This window comes from Liolophura sinensis, chromosome 1 (assembly GCF_032854445.1).
Source record: "Liolophura sinensis isolate JHLJ2023 chromosome 1, CUHK_Ljap_v2, whole genome shotgun sequence".
Lineage (NCBI taxonomy): Eukaryota > Metazoa > Mollusca > Polyplacophora > Chitonida > Chitonidae > Liolophura > Liolophura sinensis.
Genome location: NC_088295.1, coordinates 93,564,011 through 93,590,011, shown reverse-complemented (window position 1 = coordinate 93,590,011; position 26,001 = coordinate 93,564,011). Strand labels below are relative to the sequence as shown.

General features: G+C 42.9%; 1 protein-coding gene and 1 long non-coding RNA gene across 2 annotated transcripts in view; both read right to left on the bottom strand.

Moving 5' to 3' along the window:
• The window catches only part of LOC135465814 (hemicentin-1-like), a 138,157-nt gene that overhangs the window by 32,438 nt on the left and 79,718 nt on the right, over positions 1–26,001 (bottom strand). The window contains exons 63-84 of the mRNA XM_064743170.1: positions 24,851–25,017; positions 24,473–24,632; positions 23,967–24,145; positions 23,511–23,670; positions 23,104–23,270; positions 22,732–22,891; positions 22,230–22,405; positions 21,407–21,566; positions 17,946–18,106; positions 17,474–17,633; positions 17,013–17,188; positions 16,613–16,772; positions 15,508–15,671; positions 15,130–15,289; positions 14,401–14,564; positions 14,104–14,263; positions 13,359–13,516; positions 13,002–13,161; positions 10,167–10,339; positions 9,458–9,617; positions 8,818–8,993; positions 7,614–7,773 (exon numbers count right to left, since the gene is read on the bottom strand). Coding sequence (XP_064599240.1) covers positions 7,614–7,773; positions 8,818–8,993; positions 9,458–9,617; positions 10,167–10,339; positions 13,002–13,161; positions 13,359–13,516; positions 14,104–14,263; positions 14,401–14,564; positions 15,130–15,289; positions 15,508–15,671; positions 16,613–16,772; positions 17,013–17,188; positions 17,474–17,633; positions 17,946–18,106; positions 21,407–21,566; positions 22,230–22,405; positions 22,732–22,891; positions 23,104–23,270; positions 23,511–23,670; positions 23,967–24,145; positions 24,473–24,632; positions 24,851–25,017 — 3,621 coding nt within the window. The remainder of the gene's footprint in view (positions 1–7,613; positions 7,774–8,817; positions 8,994–9,457; positions 9,618–10,166; positions 10,340–13,001; positions 13,162–13,358; positions 13,517–14,103; positions 14,264–14,400; positions 14,565–15,129; positions 15,290–15,507; positions 15,672–16,612; positions 16,773–17,012; positions 17,189–17,473; positions 17,634–17,945; positions 18,107–21,406; positions 21,567–22,229; positions 22,406–22,731; positions 22,892–23,103; positions 23,271–23,510; positions 23,671–23,966; positions 24,146–24,472; positions 24,633–24,850; positions 25,018–26,001) is intronic.
• LOC135471001 (uncharacterized) lies at positions 132–5,052 on the bottom strand. Its single transcript, XR_010444406.1, has 3 exons — positions 4,892–5,052; positions 2,884–2,976; positions 132–301 (listed from the first exon to the last, which is right to left on the bottom strand). It is a non-coding gene; the product is annotated as an uncharacterized LOC135471001 (long non-coding RNA).

The following is a 26,001-nucleotide window of genomic DNA, read 5'->3' as shown; positions in this document are numbered from 1 at the left end:
TTAGGGGTGCTGGCCTGGACTATGATGCTCCACGGCGCCTTCTGCCCACTTAGTTCAGTGCGGACGCTGAACACATAGAACTGGCCGGGCTCGAGATTATGGACGTCCACCGAAGGAAAGCTAGTGTTCAAGTACTGGTAACCCTGCTTGCTAGCAGTCCGGCTGAAGTAGCGGACACTATATGTTGTGTCCGTGTCTCGCCCAGAAACGTCCTGCCACCTGAGTCTGATGCTGGACGAGGAGAGGGCTACAGCTTTTAGACCAACTACTGGTAGCAAAGGTACTGAGGACGGCTTTTCTCCTGATAAAAAAGAAAAAGAAAAAAAAAGACAAAACTAATTAATGAAAAACTTTACGAGGCAACATTCCATGAGAAAAATATAAAGAACAGTGAGTGTGTCTATATAGTTGGTATGTAATTTATCAGGTATTAGTAAGGAGACCAGAGGATCGGCCCCTCAAACAGAGAAATCGTACCAGGCCTTCCAGACCAGAGGATCGGTCCCGTAAAGAGAGAAACAGTATAAGGCATTAATAAGTAGGCCAGAGGATCGGTCCCTCAAACAGAGAAACCGTGACCGTTAAACACCAGTGAAAGACATATACACTATGGGCATACACTAAGATAGGTGAGGCACAATGTGTCGCGAAGACACCATAGTAGCAGAAAAATATAATGAGAGAGACGCCACAATCTGAGAAATCAGGGTTAAGTAAACAAAATGTAAGCAAAACGGCATATTGCGAAAAATATGCTTAGAGAGACAGACCTAACTCATGAAAAGGGGTAAAACCATGAATAATTAGAGAAATGAATGGAGGTAAAGAAAAGAAGGGGCCTACATTGAAAACGTAAACAAACAGCAGTGACGTTTATGATAAGAGGGCGCTATAATGTTTGCAGTACACTTGGGAGAAAAGGCAAGAAAGTGAAGATCTGACTTTAGGGAACTGGATATAATACAAGAGTAGTCATACGGCAAGAGAGGACATATGGCAAGAGAGGGGGCACGAGAATAGAGGGCACACGACAAGATAGGGTACACGGCAAGAGAGGGCACATGAGAAGAGAGGGCACACAACAAAATAAGGTACATGGCAAGAGAGGGCACATGGGAAGAGAGGGCACACGACAAGATAGGATACACGGCAAGAGAGGGCATATGGGAAGAGAGGTACCTGACAATAGAGGATACACAGCAAACGATGTCACTCGACAAGCGACTGCTTCGTTTTTAACCTCGTACTTTTTTCAGTTACAATTTTTGGCGCTCTTTTGAACAATTGTTCAGTTATATGACGACGAAGGAGTACTTAGAGTGCATGTACTCTGCTTGTTGCAAGACGGATTTCCACCGCGTTCTTTTATCTAAGACGTTCCGCCCGAGCTATTATACTGATACGGGTCAACTAGTCGTTGGACTCTCCACTTAATGCTGAACGCCAACACTCGAAAGAGATGGCCAACACATGAGGGCGCCCACCACAAGAGAGGGTACACGGCAAAAGAATGCCATACAGCAAGAGTGGGCATATGACAACAGAGGGCACACGACAAGAGAAGGTACACCATAGGAGATGACATATGGCAAGAGAAGGCACACGATAAAGGAGGGCATATGTGAAGAGGGGATACCCGACAAGACAAGGAACACGGCAAAAAAGATCACACGACAAGAGAGGAAACGCTCAATAAATCAATAAAAAGCATGCGTCAAGCATTACAGAGTAACCAACCACACCTTCTGAGTGCATTTTACTTTCAGTCCAAGAGCACGTCACAAGAGACCAATAGCTGTATCGAGTAACCAACCACACCTTCTGAGTGCATTTTATTATCAGTCCAAGAGCACGTCACAAGAGACCAATAGCTGTATCGAGTAACCAACTTCTATCAGCGTTCGACCATTATTCCATGAGAGCGCTACTGATAGGCCTAAACCAACAGTAGCACACACAACCAACCGCACCCTCTATCCGCGTTCGACTATCATTCCATGAGAGCGCTACCGATAGGTCTAAACCAACAGTAGCACACACAACCAACCGCACCGTCTATCCGCGTTCGACTATCATTCCGTGAGAGCGCTACTGATAGGTCTAAACCAACAGTAGCACACACAACCAACCGCACCCTCTATCCGCGTTCGACTATCATTCCATGAGAGCGCTACTGATAGGCCTAAACCAACAGTAGCACACACAACCAACCGCACCCTCTATCCGCGTTCGACTATCATTCCATGAGAGCGCTACCGATAGGCCTAAACCAACAGTAGCACACACAACCAACCGCACCCTCTATCCGCGTTCGACTATCATTCCATGAGAGCGCTACCGATAGGCCTAAACCAACAGTAGCACACACAACCAACCGCACACTCTATCCGCGTTCGACTATCATTCCATGAGAGCGCTACTGATAGGCCTAAACCATCAGTAGCACACACAACCAACCACACACTCTATCCGCGTTCGACCATTATTCCAAGAGAGCGCCACGGTAAAACAATCTTTCCGCGTTCTACTCTCCCTCCAAGAACACGTCACAGACAAAACAACAACAGTTCAGAATAAACACACACTCTCTCCGGGTTAAACTATCATTCCAAGAAAGCTCCAAGCAGAAACATTCTCTTTTCGCGTTCTACTACCATTTCAAGACAGCTTAAAAGACAAACCAACAGAAGTACAAAATATCAAATCACACCGTCTGTGTGCTCTACTACCAGTCCATGCTTTAAAAGAGATCTCTTAAACATTCTCGTACTTATAAGGGGAAGGGAGGGTACTATACAGGGAATGGCCAAGAGTCAGAAATCGAGATAGTCAGAGCAGCCACAGGAGGCCTTTAGAACAGACAGAAATTTTTTAAAATCTCACTCTTAGGCTTCGTCGATTCGGTGATATAGGTAGGAATACTTTCCCCTTGGGCGTTAAATGCACGCACAGTGATGATATACTCCGTACCAGGGTCTACAAAATATCGATAATACAAGATACAGTGATGATGTACTCCGTACTAGGGTTTACAAAATATCACTAATGCAAGATACAGCGATCATGTACTCCGTACCAGGGTCCACAAAATATCGATAATACCGGTACAAGATACCGTGATGATGCACTCCGTATTAAGGTCTACACATATCAATACTATAAGATACAGTGATAATGTACTTCGTACCAGGGTCTACAAATACTAATAATACAAGAGACAGTGATGATCTATTCCGTACCAGGGTCTACAACATATTAATACTACAAGATACAGTGATGATGTACTCCGTGCCAGGGTCTACAGAACACTTATAATACAAGATAAAGTGATGATGTGCTCCGTACCAGGGTCTGCAGAACGCTTATAATACAAGATACAGTGATGATATACGCCATAACAGGGGCTACAAAACACTTATAATACAAGACACAGCAATGATATTTACCAAGGGCTACTACACGCCAATAATACAAGACACAGTGATGATATATTCCGTACTATGGACTACAAAACGCGAAAAATACAAGATACAGTGATGATGTACTCCGTACCACGGACTACAAAACGCCAATAATATAAGACACAGTGATGATGTACTCCGTACTGGGGTATGTAGAAACGCTAACCAGGGTGCACAAAACGCCAATAATACAAAATGCAGTGATCATGTACTCCTACCAGGGTCTACGAGATACAGTATGGTGTACTACTACCAGGGTCTAGAAACACCAATAATACAAGACTGATCACTAAAACGTATATTTTCAGAGTTTTAACATAGTACGTTCTGATAAGAAGGAGAGGGAGAAGGTTTATTGAGATTGTTTATGAAGTATGATAAATAATATGCGAAAAAGGAGGTCTCATCACTCCGTCTACCTTGCTTATTACATACCATGCCTGGAGTGCAAGAATAATTTGTTTCTACTGACCGTAATGAACGTATCGTAATACAAATAGTAAGTAAAGGAATAGGTAAGCCTCAAACTACATGCAGCTGTGGGTCTGTTTCAAAGGGTCATAGCTCTCTGGAGCTGTCCATCTGTTGTATCAGTAAGTCTAAGGACAGAGCACAGCTGTTCATCTGTTTTAAAAGGTCATAGCTTTGTACAGCTGTACATCTGCTATAAAAGGTCTCCGCTCTCTGCAGCTGTGCATCTGTTATACCAGTAGGTCTCCAGTCAACCTACAGCTGTGCATCTGTTATATTAGTAAGTCTCCAGTCAACCTACAGCTGTGCATCTGTTATACCAGTAGGTCTCCAGTCAACCTACAGCTGTGCATCTGTTATATTAGTAAGTCTCCAGTCAACCTACAGCTGTGCATCTGTTATACCAGTAGGTCTCCAGTCAACCTACAGCTGTGCATCTGTTATACCGGTAAGTCTCCAGTCAACCTACAGCTGTGCATCTGTTATACCAGCAGGTCTCCAGTCAACCTACAGCTGTGCATCTGTTATACCGGTAAGTCTCCAGTCAACCTACAGCTGTGCATCTGTTATACCAGTAAGTCTCCAGTCAACCTACAGCTGTGCATCTGTTATACCGGTAGGTCTCCAGTCAACCTACAGCTGTACATCTGTTATACCGGTAAGTCTCCAGTCAAGCTACAGCTGTGCATCTGTTATAAAAAGTGATACCTCTCTACAGCTCTGCATCTGCTATAAAAGATCATAGCTCTCTGCAGCTGCACAGCAGTTATAAAATGTCATAGATCTCTACCGCTCTGCATCTGTTATAAAGTCAAGCTGCAGCTGTGCATTTGTTATAAATTGTCATATCTCTCTATAAATGTGCATCTTTTATAACAGGCCATACATATATCTCTACACCTGTAGATCTCTTAGGAGCGGCCATATTTCTAGTGTAAGAATGAACGTGGTCTACTCACTGAGGTTTCTGATGACATACGATAACTGATCAGCCGGAAGTTCAACCTTGAAGAGATCGGGAAAGCCGACGCCATACCCCACGTGATATCCCGAGAGATCTCTCCTGGGGTCTGCTGGAGGCGACCATAACACCAAAATAGAATGCTCAAACGATAAAGTCCTCAAGCCATACGGCTTTTCAGGCAGCGTGTCCTCGTCTGGGGGCAAGAGATGTGAGGAAGCAACAGGTTGTCAATTATACCACCAAATTTTGCCAAAGGATTTGCACGATGCTGAGGATAGATATCACAGATGTTTCTCAAAGTAGGCCACGCCGGTCGTTTATGCAGGGGCAGAATGTAGGAAACATAAACTCATTCAAAGACCAGCTTAGCTGGTTTCGCTGATATACAACATGCACGGTGTGTTAAAGCCATCTGTAATACATGATGGGTTAAAAGCCTGTTAACTGGACATCGTGCAACCAGTGTTGACAAGTAGTGCAAACACATTTCCAGTGTTTATTCATTATACAGCTGTTTATTCATTTTACACCGTCCTCAAAACTACTCATTTTAAGGCATAAAGTATGGCTGGTGGTGAGTCCTAAGACAAAACCACGACTCACCAGCTACCTGACAAAGCTTGTGATGTCACAAATTTCCTGACGTGATATCACAGGGGATCCGCACCGCCCCAGGCATCTGACTAACCTCCCGGCGTGAGACCACAATGGATCTGCACCTCACTGACTTGCCCTTCTGACACCTGACTAACCTCAGGGCGTGAGACAACAGGCGATCCACACCTCACTAGGTACCTTAATACCTCTTGATCTGACCCAACAGGGTGATAAACACCTGACTAAAACTCTGACGTGATATCACAAGAGATCCACACCTCACGAGTAACTGACAAACTTCCTGACGTGAGACCACAGGTGATCCACTCCTCCCCAGTATATGACTAACCTCCTGACGTGAGACCACAAGGGATCCACTCCTCCCCAGTATATGACTAACCTCTTGACGTGAAACCACAGGGGATCCACTCCTCCCCAGTATATGACTAACCTCTTGACGTGAAACCACAGAGGATGGGCACCCCACCAGAACTTCACTAACTTTCCGACGTGAGACCAAAGGCGTTCCACACATCCGCAGTACATGACAAACCACCTGCCGCAAGGCCACAGGGGATCAGCACCTCCCCAGTACCCGGCTAACCTGCTGACAAGAAACCACAGTGGAGCGCATCTCATCAGTATCTAACCCCCTGGCTTGAGTCCACAATGGATCCGCACCTCACTGACTTACCTACTCAGGCACCTGACTAACCTCAGGGCGTGAGGCCACAGGCGATCCACACCACACTAGGTACTTGATCTGACCCAACAGGGGATGAACACCCGTCCAGATACCTGACTAAAACCCTGACGTAACAAACCTCCTGACGTGAGACCACAGGGGATCCAATTCTCCCCAATATATGACCAACCTTCTGACGTGAGACCACAGGAATCCACCTCTCACCAATATATGACTAATCTCATGAGGCCGCAGGGGATTCCCACCTCACCAGTACCTGACTAACCTCTTCACATGAGGCCACAGAGGATGGGCACCCCACCAGTACTTCACTAACTTTCCGACGTGAGACCACAGGGGATCCACAACTCCCCTGTACAGGACAAAGTTCCTGGGGTGAGACATCGGTGGAGCACATCTCCCCAGTATCTGACTAACCTCCTGACTTGAGGCACAGGGGATCCGCACCTCACCAGTACCTGATTAACCTTCTGACGTGAAACTCCAAGGGATCCTCGGCAGGCGTCTGACTATTAACCTTCTCACGTGAGACCACAGAGGATCCACACCTCCCAGTACCTTACCTTACAAGGTATCTGACTTTTAAGCTTCTGACATGAGACAGCCGGGGATCCACACCTCCCAGTACATGACAAAGCACCTGGTGCGAGGCCACAGGGGATCCACACCTCACCAGGTACCTGACCATTAACCTTCTGATGTGAGACAGCAGGGGATCCACACCTCCCAGTACATGACAAACCACCTGGCGCAAGGCCACAGGGGATCCGCACCTCACCAGGTACCTGACTATTATCCTTCTCACGTGAGACTACAGGTGATCCTCACCTCACCAGTTACCTGACTGGGCGCGGGTACGACGCCATCAAGGTTCACAAGCACTGGATACAGGACGAGCAGTTGTCAGAAATTCAGTATCAAGCTGTATATGGACGTGCTCACCGGTCTGCAGAATGGTCGGGAATAGCATTATCACTCAGCACGTGCAGCATACTCAACCAAGCGTGCTATTTGATTGTGTAGTGTTATTAGTTCATAGTACTTTACAATAACTATAAACCGTGCAATAAAATTCCGTATTTGCTTGTTTCATGAAAAGCATTCCAAACTTCAGGCATCAAGGTGCAGATAACAGACAGACCTACTTACGCAACAACCGCATTGGTTCGACGGCGGAAGAATTTGACTCTAGACTGACAAAGCTGAGAAAACACTTTAAAAGAGCCACACAGAAAAGGTAATCTAGTTAAGTATAAGAAGAGATCTATACAGAAGAGATCTATAAAGAAGAGACGCCCTGTTGGAAACCACGCGCTTGTATCCTCTTGGGTGCTTATAGGTAAAATCAGATCTATGTTAATTGCACTGAAGCATTGTAGTTTGAGCTGTCAGCTTGATGGCGGCCGACACTTACCTTGTATGCTCAATGTGAACTGTTGTCTGGGGGAGCCCTTTCTGTTCCTGGCCGAGCACACATACGTGCCGGCGTCCGAGGATCTGGCTTGTCGAATGGTCACCTTTAGCACGGTCTCCACCTCACCTTTCTTCTCCTCCACTATGTACCTGCCGTCAGTCTGCCCAAAATACACCACATGAAAATATTAATCCCACCGTCAGTCTGCCCAAAATACACCACATGAAAATATGAATCCCACCGTCAATCTACTAAGTATCTACGGATACTTACGGTAATTGTCTGCTACTTGGTTACTAGCCTTGGCAGATACTTCTTACAGTAATTGTCAGGTACTCGATCTCTCGCCCTGACAGATACTTACCGTAATTACCTGGTACTTGGTCTCTGGCACTGACACATACTTGCCTTTATTGCCAGTTACCTTATCTCTAGTCCTTACTGTAATTGTCTGGTACTTGATCTCTCGTCCAAACAGATACTTACCGCACTTGTCAGGTACTCGATCCCTGGCACAAACAGATACTTACCGTAATTACCTGGTACTTGGTCTCTGGCACTGACACATACTTGCCTTTATTGCCAGTTACCTTATCTCTAGTCCATACCGTAATTGTCTGGTACTTGATCTCTCGTCCAAACAGATACTTACCGCACTTGTCAGGTACTCGATCCCTGGCACAAACAGATACTTACCGTAATTGCCTGGTACTTGGTCTCTGGTCCAGACAGATACTTACCGCACTTGTCAGGTATTCGATCCCTGGCCCAAACAGATACTTACCGTACTTGTATGGTACTCGATCCCTGGCCCAAACAGATACTTACCGTAATTGCCTGGTACTTGGTCTCTGGCCCTGACAGAAACTTACCGCGCTTGTCAGGTACTCGATCCCTGGCCCAAACAGATACTTTCCGCACTTGTATGGTACTTGATCTCCGGCCCAGACAGATACTTACCGCACTTGTCAGGTAATCGATCCTTGGTCCTGACAGATACTTACCGTAATTGCCTGCTACTTGATCTCTGATGCTGACACATACTTACCGTAATTGCGTGGTACTCAATCTCTGATCCTGACATAATAACCAGGTACTTGATCTCCAGATACTTACCATAATTGCCTCGTAGTTGATCTCTGGGACTGACCGATACTTTCACTTATTGCCCAGTACTTGATCTCTGGTCATGACAGATAATTACCGTAATTGCCTGGTACTTAGTCTCTGGTCCGTCCTTTTCCTGGCGGAGGAACAGCATGTCCGGAGCTGGATCTCCGCGAGCTCGACACGTGACCTGAACATCCTCGCCATTATTTCCTGTTCTCTCCACCCGAGGCTGAATGAATTCTGGCGCACCTTTTCGCACAGTCGTAAATTCTGAGTAAAGAGACGGATGAAAGGGTTTAAACTTCCCTTATACAATAATCTTACACAAACCTAGCAGTTCCAGTGATAAAATCTACTTTTGACTGTAACACACCTACATAGATTCGTTTACTCCAAGATTTTAGGGAGGAGCAAATGGATATTATATCTCGTGTAACTTATTTGAGCGGTTTTACGCTGTTGAAAGAAATGAAAAGCACTTACGCTGTAATAAAAATATAAGTAAATCTTTCACTCGTTTCAATAATGCTAAACATGGCATCTGACATAAACACAAATATAACAGAAGTTCTGAGAAGATCGTTTGGTTGCGAGCATTTCTGTTTCTGCTGTCAGTTACTAATAACAGTTACCGACATACATGTTTTACATTCAAAGGTGTAACTGTTTTAGGATATATATTTAATAGACAGGTCGATTAATTTAGCTCATCAACAACGACTTAATATGAATACCTTCCACCGTGAGGTTGAACTTGGTTCTGTATGTGCCTTTCTTATTAACAGCTCTGCAGATGTAAACGCCCGTGTCACTAGGTCCAGCATCCGACACCTTCACTTCCAGCAACACGCCGTCTGGCAGGTTAACTTTCCGTACCTTATACCGACCGCCACTCTTGAAAGCAATTCAAACAAATACGATACAGAGAACATGAAAAAGCATGCAAAGCGTGGAGATTTATTTTGATGCAGCCCACTGTCCAGATATACTAAGTGTCAGTTTAACCAAGACCTCAGTGCTAATCTAATTTTACCGTGGTATCCTCTGAATTGATTTGGACTTATGGTGTTGATATATGTGGTACATGTGAGTTAAAGCCTTCATACAAACATAAATAAGCTGATGGCAATCTCGTCAGCGTGGCATCGTCTTGTTGACATGTATTTATCTCATGAAACTTTGGAAAACATTTCTAAAATTGCACAACACATCGTTGCACAAATACATGTTCCTGTGCATTTATCAAAAGGAAAAACTTAGCCCCAGACCTTAAGATGTTGATGTCAAAAACATAATGGAACACCACAAATTTACAGTGCCTAAACGTCACCATCCCGTTAAAGTACACCTCATAGTTGAGAGAGGACAGGCTTACATGTCCACAGGCCACCATGCGGCGGTGAAGATGTGCTAACCTCATAAAAATCTTTGTGCTGCCATTACCTTAATCCTTTCATCAAGGCCTGATTGGGCGTTTCTTCGGAAAAACATCATGTTAGGTGAAGGGTCCCCCTCCCCAAAGCACTTCACCTTAAGAACTTTGCTGCCTTCCTGCGGCTCGTCTACCAGGATTCGCCTTACGTACGGCCTACCTTGAACCTCCACTGGCATAATTTCTGCGGTTGAAATCATAAAAATAGAGAGAGTAGAAGGAATCTTGAAGTTATCCCACACCCAGCATGAAATCTTGAAGTTATTCCAAAACCCAGCATGGAATCTTAAAGTTATCCCAAAACCCAGCATGGAATCTTGAAAATCCCACAGCCCAGCATGTAATCTTGAAGATCCCACAACCCAGCATGTAATCTTGAAGATCCCACAACTCAGCATGAAATCGTGAAGATCCCACAATCCAGCATGGAATCTTGAAGTTATCGTACAACCCAGCAAAGAATCGTGAAGAAAAGTGAAGATCCCACAACACAACGTGGAATCTTGAAGTTATCCCACAACTCAAAATGGAATCTTGAAGATCCCACAACCCGACATGAAATCTTGAAGATCCCACAACCCAACATGGAATCTTGAAGATCCTACAACCCAACATGAAATCTTGAAGACCGCACAACCCAACATGGAATCTTGCAGGTCAAACAACCCAACATGGATATTGAAAATCCCACAACCCATCATGGAATGTTGAAGATCCCACAACACAACATGGAATCTTGCAGGTCAAACAACCCAACATGGACATTGAAAATCCCACAACCCATCATGGAATCTTGAAGATCCTATAACCCAACATGAAATCTTGAAGACCGCACAACCCAACATGGAATCTTGCAGGTCAAACAACCCAACATGGATATTGAAAATCCCACAACCCATCATGGAATGTTGAAGATCCCACAACCCAGCATGGAATCTTGAAGGTCTAACAACCCATCATGGAATCTTGAAGATCTAACAACCCATCATGGAATCTTGAAGATCTCACAACCAAACACGGAATCTTGAAGTTACCCCACAACCCAATATGGAATCTTGAAATAATCCCACAACCCAATATGGAATCTTGAAGTTATCCCACAACCCAGCATGGAATCTTGAAGGTCTCACAACCCATCATAGAATCGTGAAGATCTAACAACCCATCATGGAATCTTGAAGTTATCCCACAACCCAATACGGAATCTTGAAGTTGTCCCACAACCCAATATGGAATCTTGAAGTTATCACACAGCCCAACATGGAATCTTGAAGTTATCCCACAACCCATCATGGAATATTGAAGTTATCCCACAGCCCAACATGGAATCTTGAAGTTATCCCACAGCACAATATGGAATTTTGAAGTTAGCCCACAACCCAATACGGAACCTTGAAGTTATCCCACAACCCAATATGGAATCTTGAAGTTATCCCACAACCCAGCATGGAATCTTGAAGTTATCCCACAACCCAATATGGAATCTTGAAGTTATCCCACAACCCAATATGGAATCTTGAAGTTATCCCACAGCCCAATATGGAATCTTGAAGTTATCCCACAACCCAATATGGAATCTTGAAGTTATCCCACAGCCCAACATGGAATCTTGAAGTTATCCCACAACCCAATATGGAATCTTGAAGTTATCCCACAACCCAATATGGAATCTTGAAGTTATCCCACAACCCAATATGGAATCTTGAAGTTATCCCACAACCCAATATGGAATCTTGAAGTTATCCCACAACCCAATATGGAATCTTGAAGTTATCCCACAGCCCAACATGGAATCTTGAAGTTATCCCACAACCCAATACGGAATCTTGAAGTTATCCCACAACCCAATACGGAATCTTGAAGTTATCCCACAACCCAATATGGAATCCTGAACTTATCCCACAGCCCAACATGGAATCTTGAAGTTATCCCACAACCCAATATGGAATCTTGAAGTTATCCCACAACCCAATATGGAATCTTGAAGTTATCCCACAGCCCAACATGGAATCTTGAAGTTATCCCACAACCCAATATGGAATCTTGAAGTTATCCCACAGCCCAACATGGAATCTTGAAGTTATCACACAGCCTAACATGGAATCTTGAAGTTATCCCACAACCCAACATGGAATCTTGAAGTTATCCCACAACCCAATACGGAATCTTGAAGCTATCCCACAACCCAATATGGAATCTTGAAGTTAGCCCACAGTCCAATACGGAATCTTGAAGTTATCCCACAACCCAATATGGAATCTTGAAGTTATCCCACAACCCAATATGGAATCTTGAAGTTATCCCACAGCACAATATGGAATCTTGAAGTTATCCCACAACCCAATATGGAATCTTGAAGTTATCCCACAGCCCAACATGGAATTTTGAAGTTATCCCACAACCCAATATGGAATCTTGAAGTTATCCCACAACCCAATATGGAATCTTGAAGTTATCCCACAACCCAATATGGAATCTTGAAGTTATCCCACAGTCCAATATGGAATCTTGAAGTTATCCCACAGCCCAATATGGAATCTTGAAGTTATCCCACAACCCAATATGGAATCTTGAAGTTATCCCACAGCCCAACATGGAATCTTGAAGTTATCCCACAACCCAATATGGAATCTTGAAGTTATCCCACAGTCCAATACGGAATCTTGAAGTTATCCCACAGCCCAACATGGGATCACTCCGGCCATGTTGTACCCAAAGAGACTACTGTCTATTCTATAATGGAATCTCGCTATATATCTACGCACAGATCATTGTGTTACCACGGAAGCATAATTATTCACAAACAGATCTAATCTACGACTTGATATCTCAGTCCATCACCTTACCTTTGACAGTAAATTCAAACTTGCGTCGGCTTGTTCCAATCAAACTAGAGGCTGTACAAATGTAATCACCAACGTTTGCCTCGGAGGCGTCTTTAATGTGTAATCTCAATATTGTCCTCTGGTCCTCTTTCTTCTGGGTGAAATCCAGACCAATGCGTGGCTGAGGAGGCAAGAGTAGTTGAGAACAAAACACAGAGTAACTGAAAACTAGATAAACGTAGGTTTTCAAATGCGATTCAACCTCACTAACAGTAGAATATTTATTGTCAACTTTTAACACAGTATTCACCGGTGGAATAACCATCAATTGCTGCATGCTTGAAACCTGGTCCGATGAAGATGGCTTGTGTATCTTACCTTGACGGCAATATAGTTGCCTGTGGCGTCTAACTTAGACAGGTAGAGGTCCGGGGGAGGCTGACCATCAGCCACGCAGTACATATTTACGTCTGCCCCCGATTGGTTAACGTAAAATGACGAAACTTTAGGCGCCAACAGATCTTCAGGTGGCGTAGCTGCAAGTAAACACGCATAGCTGTCACTTTCGTGTATCCACCTCTCTCTAGACAAGGGATGTCTAATCAATCGCAACTAACATTGCATTTTTCTGTTTATTTCATGGTGCTAGAGGCGACTGTGATGCTACTTTTTAGGCATACATATGAACAGTTGGAAAACACTTAATGGGATAAATTGAAAACAGGCCGGGTTTTACCGGTAATATATGCCATACAACCACAAGCTATTACAATGTCGTTACGTCTCTGGTTTTAAGTAAAGATTTGCAACACAATGACAGTATATGTTAATTTATAGGCCTGATTTCACCAACGTTTTTGTCTAAAGCAAACGTGTTTTTGTCTCAAGCAAACGTGTTTTTGTCTAAAGCAAACGCGTTTTTGTCTAAAGCAAAAGTGTTTTTGTCTCAAGCAAACGCGTTTCTGCAACATCTTCAATGTACTTTGACTGTATGTTGGGCATAACGAACAACTACCACCTGAAGCAATTTATTGAACTTATGGGAAACAGGGCCAAAACTAAGATCTTCATATTTCATGATAGTGAGCAGTGACAAACAAGGACTAAGTAAATGGCAGGTTACCAAAGACGCGGAGGCTGAATGGTTGTGTGACGCGATCCACGATGTTAGCTGCTTCACAGATAAACGTCCGATCGTCGGCGAAAGTTGCCCGTTTTATTGTCAGAACAATCACGCTGTAGTCCTCAAATCTGACTTGCTCAACATCGAAACGGTTTGATGGCTGAAAGAAAAATAGGTGCCGCTGTAATATTTCATTTCGACAGTCTTTATCATTAAATCCGTCTACGTCCTAATAGCAAAAAATACACAACATGTATAGTTTGAAAACATTGAACAGATAATACTGACATAACGCACCAGGGTAATATCCGAACCAGACAAATCTCTCGGACGCCAGCGCATTTGTGGCGCCGGTACGCCATTAGCCACACACGTCAACATTACATCTCTGGGGTCATCACCAGACCTATCCACAAAAATCCGGGTAATGTAAGGCCTCTCCTGATCTTCCCGAGGGGTATCTGTCAACAATACAATATATTTATAAGCAATACAACGTATCTACCAACAATACAACATATCTATAAAAAATACAACATACCTATCAACAATACAACACAGCTATGAACACCACAACATATCTACCAACAGTACCAATCAACAATACCATATATCTATCAACAATACAGCATATCTGTCAACAATACAACATAACTACAAACAATATAGCAAATTTCCTCTAGCTCATCGAATCATCTACCTAATAGAAAATTTTGCGTCGTGTTTCTTATTCTGTTTCTCTGACTGGTTACATATGCGTAAATCAAGAAATTAGACCCAAGATTTCACCCCAAACTGATGTTTGGTGCGGCACTGAATGCCTATTAAGGCCATAAAGACATTTTTCGTTAATACACTATACATTTCGGCAATGATATTTTGCACCTAGTTAAAATAAATCCCAATTAAACAAACCGTACCACTAGGCACGAGCCTTCAGTCATAGATGTCGGGATGTGTGCCGCTCTGTTGGAGAGCTTCCGAGTAAAACGTAATTTCATGATTCATAGCATAGGCCTCACTCACCATCTATCTGCACGTTGAAGGTTTGAGACACTGTCCCTCCAAGATTGGCCGCGGCGCATCGGTAGAGGCCGAAATCCTCCAAGGTGAAGTCTTTGATGACAAGCTGAAGGGCTGTCTCCCCTGCTCCTCGTCTCTCCGAGATGTCCTCTTCTGAAGCAGGCTACAAGTCAACAACAATGGATATGCATGTGGCTAATGTCGTGTTCTATGGCGGTGCATAAAAAGAATTTATCATCAAAATAAAGATCACAAAATATAACAAGAACACGTTTGTGTCACAACATAACGTTGCCACCCCACATATCTACGGAGATCCACTGAGGGAATCTTGGATATTGTTCATGAGTGGAGAACGGTTGAGGTTTATTGGTACAATACCAGCACAAGGTAGAAGTTGCCATCATCAGATTGCCTGTAGAAGTGCATCCCAGGGGCCGGTTCCCCGGAGGCCACACACGTCAGCGTCAAATCCTGTTTGTTGGCACCGGTCTTGTTCACACTGATCCGTGTAACATGCGGCGGTTCGACTCTGGGCATGTCAACTGCAATAAACAAACAGAAACAAACCACACTGAATTGTCAGCCAAAGGTAATTCATCCTGACAATTCAAAATATCTGAGATCAGTACCTTCACACGTTGTAGCGTATCTCCAGCCTATCAGGCAGATGTCAGCCGAATATGAATTCAAGTTTCGGGCATATTTTTTTGGAAAGTCTACTAAATGTTACCTTAGTATATCAATTCAGATTTTGCATTGTACACACGTTATTGCTAAGTCTTTTGAAATCTCATCTTGTCAATTAATATTTTCGGTTGTCCACAACTTATTAAAAAGTCTATCAATTCTTATCTCAGAATACAAACCCAGATATTTGGGATGTCCACGGTACTATGACACTTTACACAATGAGAATGGATCATACTTTAGACAATGGATCCAAATTTTGGGTTGTCTACGCCCTGTTAAAAAGCGTATGGAAATTTACCTCATTGTATCATTTCGTACTTTATGTTGTCATTAATAAGTCTTTCAACTCTTTCATCTTACAACATCATAATGGCCACACTCAACCTCCTGTTTATCATCGTGGGGCAGTCTCCTATCTCAAACGGTTTGTTGACCTTGCGTTAAGGCTTCATACCTGTAGCCTTCAATCCTCTGATCTCAAGTGGGAATCTTTGGCAGACTTCACTTAGACCTTGGTAGACCTCGCGTATGATTTAGTCTCTGAACACTTAACTATCTTGCCCAATCTTGGTTTACCAAATAAATTGTTTTTTTGCCCGACACGTACCTCAAACTATGACTTCAAACATTAGGTTGATCTCACGCATGGTTTAATTTCGCCACACGAACCTAAAACTATGACTTCAAACATTAAGTTGATCTCACGCATGGTTTAATTTGGGCACACGTACCTAAAGCTATGACTTCAAACATTAGGTTGATCTCACGCATAGTTTAATTTCGCCACACTTACCTTGAACTATGACTTCAAACTCTTGGTTGACCTCACCCCAGGGGTTAGTGGCTTCACACCTGTACCATCCATCTTCTCGCTGAGTAGCTGCTGGCATGACCAAGGTAGCGATTGTATGGTCCAAGAATTTCTCCTGGCGAATTCTGTGCGTACCCACGGGCTGGAATTTTAAAAGCAGACTATCAGAATGAGCAGCACACTTTCTTTGCCAAAGTAGGTTTGGGTGAGTTTTTATTTTCCTTCTTGTTCACCAGACCTCCAAAGAAAGATGTATAAGGTAATGATTAGTTTATATCAGGAATCTTTCATAAATAAATAAATCGTCTATGACTTGTAGATCTTCTTTATAAACATTTGTTGCTAATGGTATTAAATATTTAGAAATTGGCAGCACTCTCACTGGCAGTAGTCTGTAATCCTGGCCACCCCTCTCGCTGTAATCCTTCCACCATGTAACTGTTGGGGCAGGCGATCCCAGAACTAAACACGTGACCATGACGCCAGCACCGTCTTCGGTTGTTCTGTTCATGTGAATGTGGCTGATGTGAGGAGGAACCTCGTCTTCGTATGGAGCATCTGCGCAAAACAATTCCTCATAGATACTTCCTTTATTTCATTTCAAATAATTTTTGCGCAGGTCATGTCAGTCATTACATTAAGTAGCAAAACCTCCAGTTCAGTCGAAAGCACATACAGTGTGTGTAGCGTAAGTGCAGTACAGAACAGAGGTATTATGGACCTAAATTCTCATTGATACATTTATGTACTTGCACAAGGAGGTGGATCTCTGCATTTCTATGGCGCATATATTCTCTTGAAGGGTTACAGTTCTGACAGGCCAGATGTTGAGAGCGCGGTTACCTTGAAGGGTGTAGTCCGTGACTTCTCGGGCCGCCCCTAACGGGTTAGAGGCTGAACACAGATAGCTTCCCGCGTCCTTCTCGGTCGCCTGCTGTATCGTCACTTGTAAGTCTGTACTGTCAGCACCATTCGTCTCAAAGAAGCGTACACGATTCCTCGGCTTTTCAAACAACGACCAGAAAAAAAAAATGTATGTGATACCCACTGACCAATTAACAATGTAAACGTAAACCAAAATCACAACTTCAACAATTGAAGAAAGACTGCATATTGGTTCCAGTTCTCGGTTAACTGAAACATCTTCAGATTCCATTCCAGAAAACGTCACAAACACGCGAAAGGACTTTTGCTTTTAATAAAACGAAACCATTCCATAGCCAAGAAAATGATGCATACAACAAAATACAGTTCCTTTCAGCAAAGCCATATTCGATTTGTTAAACTTTTGTTTAACTCAGGGTTTATAACTCACCTTCAACAGCTGGTAAGCTCCTGTTTCGTCCAACTTGTACATCTGTATATCAGGGGGAGGTAACCCCGCAGCAGAACACGTCAGCTGAAGCTCACTGTCTTCCGTCCTTGTCACAACGAGGCGCTCAACGTGGGGCTCATCTTCATCTTTCTTCACAGACGCTTATTTACGCAAAATAAAACAAAATCCACACCAAATAAAACAGAGATGGAAAGAGAAACTGACTGGACAGTCAATGATTTCTGTTCTGTTATTACCTTGCGATCCGAACAGGACAGGTTTACTGTCCCATGTTGATGTGCATTCTGAGAACACTCCTTAAGCCCACACACCCTCCTGTCAAATGTCAAGAACTGAGCGTGTCACAGACATTCGCCAGTATTAAGTCAGTATTACTTCCACAAACCACCAAGATGATGAGTCTATGTATGCCAACTGCCTTTTGCGCTGTATTTACAAAGGCAATGCGGGCTATGGGATGACAGACAGAAGGATGCGGGCTATGGGATGACAGACAGAAGGATGCGGGCTATGGGATGACAGACAGAAGGATGCGGGCTATGGGATGACAGGCAGAAGGATGCGGGCTATGGGCTGACAGACAGAAGGATGCGGGCTATGGGATGACAGACAGAAGGACGCGGGCTATGGGATGACAGACAGAAGGATGCGGGCTATGGGATGACAGACAGAAGGACGCGGGCTATGGGATGACAGACAGAAGGATGAATGCTCTCATGACTGAATATTTGAAGTGGCACTTATATAACTCGAAAAATGGCTGAGACAGTGAACATAGTCTCCATGAACTGCCAAGGATTGGCAGATCCTAGGGAGAGGAAGGATGCTTTCCATTTTTTTAGAAAGTAAAAATACTCCATTATTTGCTTGCAGGATACACATAGTGACCCTACTTATAGAAATATTCTTAAAAGAATCTTCAAACAAACTGATTTCAAAATTAACATTTGGTGATGGAAAAGAAATATATCGAACTACGAAAACTTTAGCGGCACAAAAAAGTATTACTAAAATGTGTATAGGAAAACAGGTAAGAAGAAAAATGACCTGAGGGGATTTTTGAAAGATATAAAACTAGACAGACTCTCGAATAGGGAGGCAGCCAAATTAGAAGACTTACTGACTTTCAAAGAGTTAACGACAGCCTTGAGAAATATGAAAAACGACAAAACTCCAGGAATGATTGGTTTTCCGTTTGAATTTTATAAAATGATCTGGAGATTTGTATATATCAATGTATATATCGATGATGTATCGAGGAAAATATACGTCTAAGTTACGACATCATGCTCGAAACCAAAGATAAAGGAATCCCGGGACTTCCACTATCTGTCGATTTAAAAGAAAAACCTTCGATTCTATTTCATAGAAATTTATGGAAGAAATGCTTATGACGTTCAATTTGGGAAATGATATGAGATCATGGATTAAATTGTTTCATACAGATATCTCTGACCGCATTCTTCAAAACGGCATTGTGTCTTCTGTGTTTAATATTAGCAGGGGCTGTGGGCAAGGCGATCCCATTTCTCCATATCTTTTTCTCATCTGTGCCGAGATTTTGGTTTTAATGATACAAAGCAATCATAACATAAAGGGACTATCCACAAACGACACAGAACATGAAATAAGCCTATATACTGATGATACTCAGCTATTTTTGGATAGATCTGAAAAGTCACTTTCAGAGGGATTAACTTGCTTAGGTACATATTATGAATACTCAGGATTAAAAATGAACATAGAAAAAACCAAGGCTGCTTGGATAGGATCTCTCACCGGCTCAAATGTAAAATTATGTCACTTGGTTAAATTAGATTGGGTCGAGAAACTAAACATACTGGGCATAAATTCTTCTACGGTCGATTTAAACAACATATGGAAAATAGATTATCTTGCCAGAATAGAAGACTTGAAAAATGACCTTCAAAGATGGAGAATCAGGAACCTATCATTACCAGGAAAAATAACAGTTATAAAATCCCTAGCTTTATCAGAATTAATTCACTTGTTTCTTTCCCTTCCAAACCCACCTGACAGTACTCTGAAAGAAATAAATGTACTGCTTTATAAATTCATATGAAACGACGGCACCGATAGTATACAAAGATCCATCCTAAACAGAAACTACGATGAATGTGGACTCCATCAAGAAGACTACTTCCCGCGAAACGAAAATGACAAATTGTAAGTTTTTGTCAAAATGACTTGGAAAGACTGTCCACTTTAGGTGGCAAATATATTCCGCAAATAACAATAAGAATAGGCAACCCTTTCTGGGTAGATACACTAAAGGCATGGGAAGCGTTTACACAAAAATGGATAATAAGTGCATCAGAAGTATACTTATGGTACAACCCCTGCTTTCGAGAACCGAGTTTTTTTCATTTCCCAGTGGTACGCTAATACATAACGTTTTTGAGGGACCTAGCAAAACCGGGCGGATTTTTGTTGACATTTACCGAGTTTAAGCAAAAATTCAAAGTAATTGGTACATTCCTGGATTATAATCGGCTACTTAAAAGTGTTCAAACCGAATGGATTAAACTCATAAAAATGGGAAATAAAGACACCTACTGTGCTTCTTTCCCCAATGTTCTCAGATTACTGGCGAAACGGAAACCAGGTAAAGGATTTTCTATGACCTATTAAGTAACGATTCACAGTTTAAGCTAAGAATTCGCCAAAAATCCTTAGGTCCGCAGAGAGAAACAAATTAGGAAAATGTTTTCAAATCTATATATGACTGCACTCAATATACGAAACTGAGAGATTTTCAATATAAAATCCTACACATGACAGCACCAACAAAATCTTCTCTCCATAAAATGGGACAGAGAACGGACGACATATGTGATTACTGCAGACTGGACAAAGATACAATAGAGCACATATTCACTGAATGTCCCGAATCACAAAAACTTTGGAGCGAGTATGAAAAGTGGTTGTCACAAATATTCAAGTTTAATATAAAAATTTAATTATGGGATGAGGAGAGACAGGAAAAAAAGACATTTTTAAATTTACTGATGAATTCTAGCTAAAAGGTACATGCTTGATAAAAGACACAACAAAACCAAAATGAATCTAAAGCATCTGATCAAATATACAGCGAACCACTACAGGTTAGAAAAGCATATATCTGAAGCAACCGGAAAACAAGAGGAATTCTCAAAACGATGGTTAACATTGTCTGTTGAACAATATATACAATATCAAATCCTACATGTAACAGCTACTGTAGACTGGTCATCCATACAAACTAATACGAACCTTCCTTAATTGCAATAACTGACAATTATGATCAGAAGAGTCAAAGCCATTTAATACACAACATAGTGGTTATTTTGTAGTAAATCTATACATTTTTGGGTCGTGCGTCAGTTAAAAGCAAGCCATGTTTTTTAACCTAAGTATAGACAAATAATAATAAAACTTACGTAAGGCGGTCAGCTCAAACCTCTGTCGAGCCTGACCGCCGATATTGGCCGCTGAACACAGGTAGGTGTCTAAAGTGGACTCGTCCACATCCTTGATGGTCAGGCTGAGAGATGTTTTCTCCGCCTCTTGCTTCTGGTGTATCTCATATTTGTCTCCAGGCTGAAACAGTCAAACAAGCTCTCCACACTATGAGCCAACTTCAGTCGTGTAGTAAGCCTAATGACCTCAATCAGACAGATGTTGTGAATGGCTGAGATGAACTTCCGGCGTAATAAAGCATATTCCACTTATACGACGGTGGCCACCATTATGGTAGGTAACGCCCGGAGGAAATCCACCACCGTTCGCAGATGGCTGGCAGACCTTCCCACGTACGGACGAGGAGGAAGCCAGGAATGGCTGTACTTGAACTCACAGTGATCGTGTTAGTGAGAGGCTCCTGGGTGATTGACCTACACTGGCCGTGGATTTCCTCCGGGTTCTGCCGGGTTTCCTCCCGCTATAATGCTGGCCGCAGTTGTAAGTGAAATATTCTTGAGTACATCGTAAACCCTAACCAACTGAATAAGTACTTTTTGTGAAGGCGATGTGTAAGTTACCAAATAACATCAATCATCCTTGATTGGAGTAAATGTAGCTACATAAGTCAAATCTATCGCATTATTTGGAATGGGGCAAAGTTTCCTAAGAGTACTTTACGTAGGTTTACCTCGTAAAAGTCTACCTGAAAGGTGTTGCCTATGACAGTGTACGTCATCTACTTTAGTTCGTCCGCTTTTTGTCACACTGTAAAGCTGAACAGCCATAAAACTACGTGGTTACCCAGAGCAGTCTGAACTGCGGAGTATCTGCTGTGCCCTCATTGCGCCACCAGTTGAGCTCGGGGGCGGGGTTCCCCTCCGCCTCGCACGTCATCAGCACGTGCTGGTTTTTGATGCCGGTCCGGCTCACTCGGATATGGCTAACATGAGGTAGGCGTTGGTCGGGAATCTCCGGCTCTGAAAAGGAGAGATAAATAACATATAAACACTGTGAAAACGACAAGTAAATAACATTTGAACACTGTTAAAACGACAAGTAAATAACATAGGAATACTGTCAAAACGACAAGTATATAACATATGAACATTGCAAAAACGACAAGTAAATAATATATGAACACCGTTAAACCGACTGCTACGTGTACAGACCACTACGATACATATGGCTTTCTCTTTTGTTCCCGCTGAAATGGTTAAAAGCTGTTAATGATTTTGTATTTGAAGAAACCCTTTGTCCCCTAACATCAGTATGGAAGAGCGTGGTCCAGCCTGGTTCTACCTACCTGTCACTACAACCTCAAACGGATGACTTCGATAACCAGCTAAGTTGGTCGCTTTGCAAAGGTACGGCCCAGCGTCGTCATCTCTAATGTTCCGTAAAGTCAATTTTAGTGTTGTCTTGGCAGAGCTTTGGATCTGGTAGAAGCTGTTTCGTGCCGATGGCTGTAAAGTCACACACAAGACAGATATGCTCTAAATTAAATAGATCTACTGGGTATCTTCATTTTTTTTGGTTTGTTTTTTTAAACCGTCAGGTTGCCAGCACAAAACATTACAGATCCTGGCGACAACTGGCTAGCAAGCTGACATAAATTCTAAATTCACCTATGATGCATAATATGTGCCAGTCTTTGTGGTCAAGTTTTTTCAGTTACCGTGATGAGTTCAGTGCCCTTGCGGGGGTCACCTCGGTAGAACCACACCTCCGGCGGGGGCAGACCTCGAGCCACACACGTAATCGCCATGTCGTTGTTGTTTATGCCTGTTCGGTTCATGTGGATCCATTCCACATGGGGTGTCTCTGTGTTCTCCGGAAGTTTGTCTGGGAAAAGAACGCATGCGTGAATCTTCCTCATATTCTTGCTTCAGCCCAACGTCTCACGCAACATCGCTCGAAAACATGACACAATCTATGACTTGATTTAAATAAAAGCATTTTGTTGTCGCTCAAAAGCTTGCCTAACCCAGCTATTGTCTAAATCTTCACCATAGTAGTACTAACTGAAGAGACGCCTGACTGCTTGTTCATAAACACGTAGTCTATTCAGAAGTGTGCGAGTACCTGCAGTATGGACATCAAAGGCTTGCTGCACCTCGCCCGCGAGGTTTGCCGCCAGACACAGGTAGTTACCGGCGTCCTCTGGCTCCACAGACTTTATCAACAGGTGAACTGTCGTCGAGTTATAGCTTTTCTCTTCTCTAGCTTCCACACGTCCTACGGGCTGGGATAAATACAGAAGAATAAATATCGGCTACTTATTAAGCCAACACAAATACAACTGTTGAGGCTAAGTAAAAATGGATAAACGCTGTAGTACACCATAGCTTTGCAATGTATCCTTAGATAGCAGATGTGGGGAGAAGCAATTAAATCACATCGTGATTATGTCTTTTGCATGAAAACACTCCGATACAATTTTGATAAAACAATATCAATATTTGCATATCCGGCTATATGTATACAACTTTTAATACAACGACCGTTTCATACCCAGGGAAAAATTAGTGTCAAAAATACCCAGATATAGCGGTAATCAATCTGTCTGCCCTGTGGGGCCATGTCCTTCATCCATTTGATATCTGGTGGTGGGAAGCCTGAGGCCTGGCAGTACATGGAAATGTGCTCTCGGTTGTCCCCAGCACGGTCCACGTGGATACGTGTGATGTGTGGGGGCAGCTTGTCCTTCACCGGCTCCTCTGTGACAAATAGACAGTCAGAGTTAAGGGACAGGCGATACTGCTTAGGTGGGTGGAAATAATGCTGGAAGTGAATTCTCAGTGGAAAGGAAAAAGGCTACTAGTTTTAACTCATTTAAGAAGCCATGCAATATGAGAACTTAATTCTACAGATAAATGCATAAAGGCCAACATCTAATGGCATTATCCACTTCCAAGGTACACTGGTCAGCGCCGCACCATTTTTGCTGAGAATACACACGTCCAGGCTCCATGTTATTTAAAACTGTCAGCCTGTCGTGGGCATATGACTACGTATCTGCCCCTGAATGTAACTCTTGGCCTTACCGGAAAGAACAGCATTGACATTGTAACTGGCGGTCCCTCCCACATTAGCCGCCTCACAGGTGTACAGTCCACCGTCCGAGTCGGCAGGATTATCTATAGCCAGAGTTAACGTGGTGTCACGACCCTCCGACACCTGTTCTATGCTGATGTCGTTTGTTGGCTACAAGCAGATAGACGCCGTTAGCTCTATGAATTGTTTAGCTGAGATGCTATATAAACAGATTACTGAAACCCACCACTGAGTTGTGTGTAATCACTCAATCAGCTGTAAGATATTTCCATTGAGTTGTGTGTAATCATTGAATCAGATGTAAGATATTTCCATTTTATATTATTTTACATCAAAGAATGAGTGCTTTGCAAGGTAGGTCTACTGACCAGGACGAGTCTATCGCGGTCATTGTCTGATCGCTTGTACCACCTCATCTCTGGGGTAGGGTTTCCGTGCGCCAGACACGTGATTAGGAGACCCTTCTTGTAGGGCCCGGTTCTATTGAAGTGTAGCCAGCTAATATGAGCAGCGACCAGGTCCTCAGGGGGGGATTCTGACAATATCAATAACAGTGTAACAATACAAGGGATCTTAACAGGACAAACGCACAGAAGGGGCAAAAATATACGTAGTTACCCTCCGGCATTCATAGATGATGATTAACTGTGGTAAACTATCGGTATAAAACATTTAACTATGTATTTATAGTAGGCATTCTGTGGTAATATGTTAAGAAAATGTATTCTAGGCAATAAAGAAACCAATTTATTTACAATTCTAAGTTAAATGCAGCGACTAATCTGTAAGTGCTGTATAATGTACGAGTATGTAGAGTTAATGCAATGTGTGTGATCGATCAACACTTCCCACCTACACAAGACCGTCCAAAGCTGTGTAAACACACGTCAATTTCCCACCTACACAAGACCGCCCAAAGCTGTGTAAACACACGTCAATTTCTCACCTACACAAGACCGTCCAAAGCTGTGTAAACACACGTCAATTTCCCACCTACACAAGACCGCCCAAAGCTGTGTAAACACACATCAATTTCCCACCTACACAAGACCGTCCAAAGCTGTGTAAACACACATCAATTTCCCACCCACACAAGACCCCTCAAAGCTGTGTAAACACACATCAATTTCCCACCTACACAAGACCGTCCAAAGCTGTGTAAACACACATCAATTTACCACCTACACAAGACAGTCCACAGCTGTGCAAACACACATCAATTTCCTACCTACACAAGACCGTTCAAAGCTGTGTAAACAAACATCAATTTCCCACCTACACAAGACCGTCCAAAGCTGTGTAAACACACATCAATTTCCTACCTACACAAGACCCCTCAAAGCTGTGTAAACAAACATCAATTTCCCACCTACACAAGACCGCCCAAAGCTGTGTAAACACACATCAATTTCCCATCTACACAAGACCGCCCAAAGCGGTGTAAACACACATCTATTTCCCACCTACACAAGACCGTCCAAAGCTGTGTAAACACATATCAATTTCCCACCTACACAAG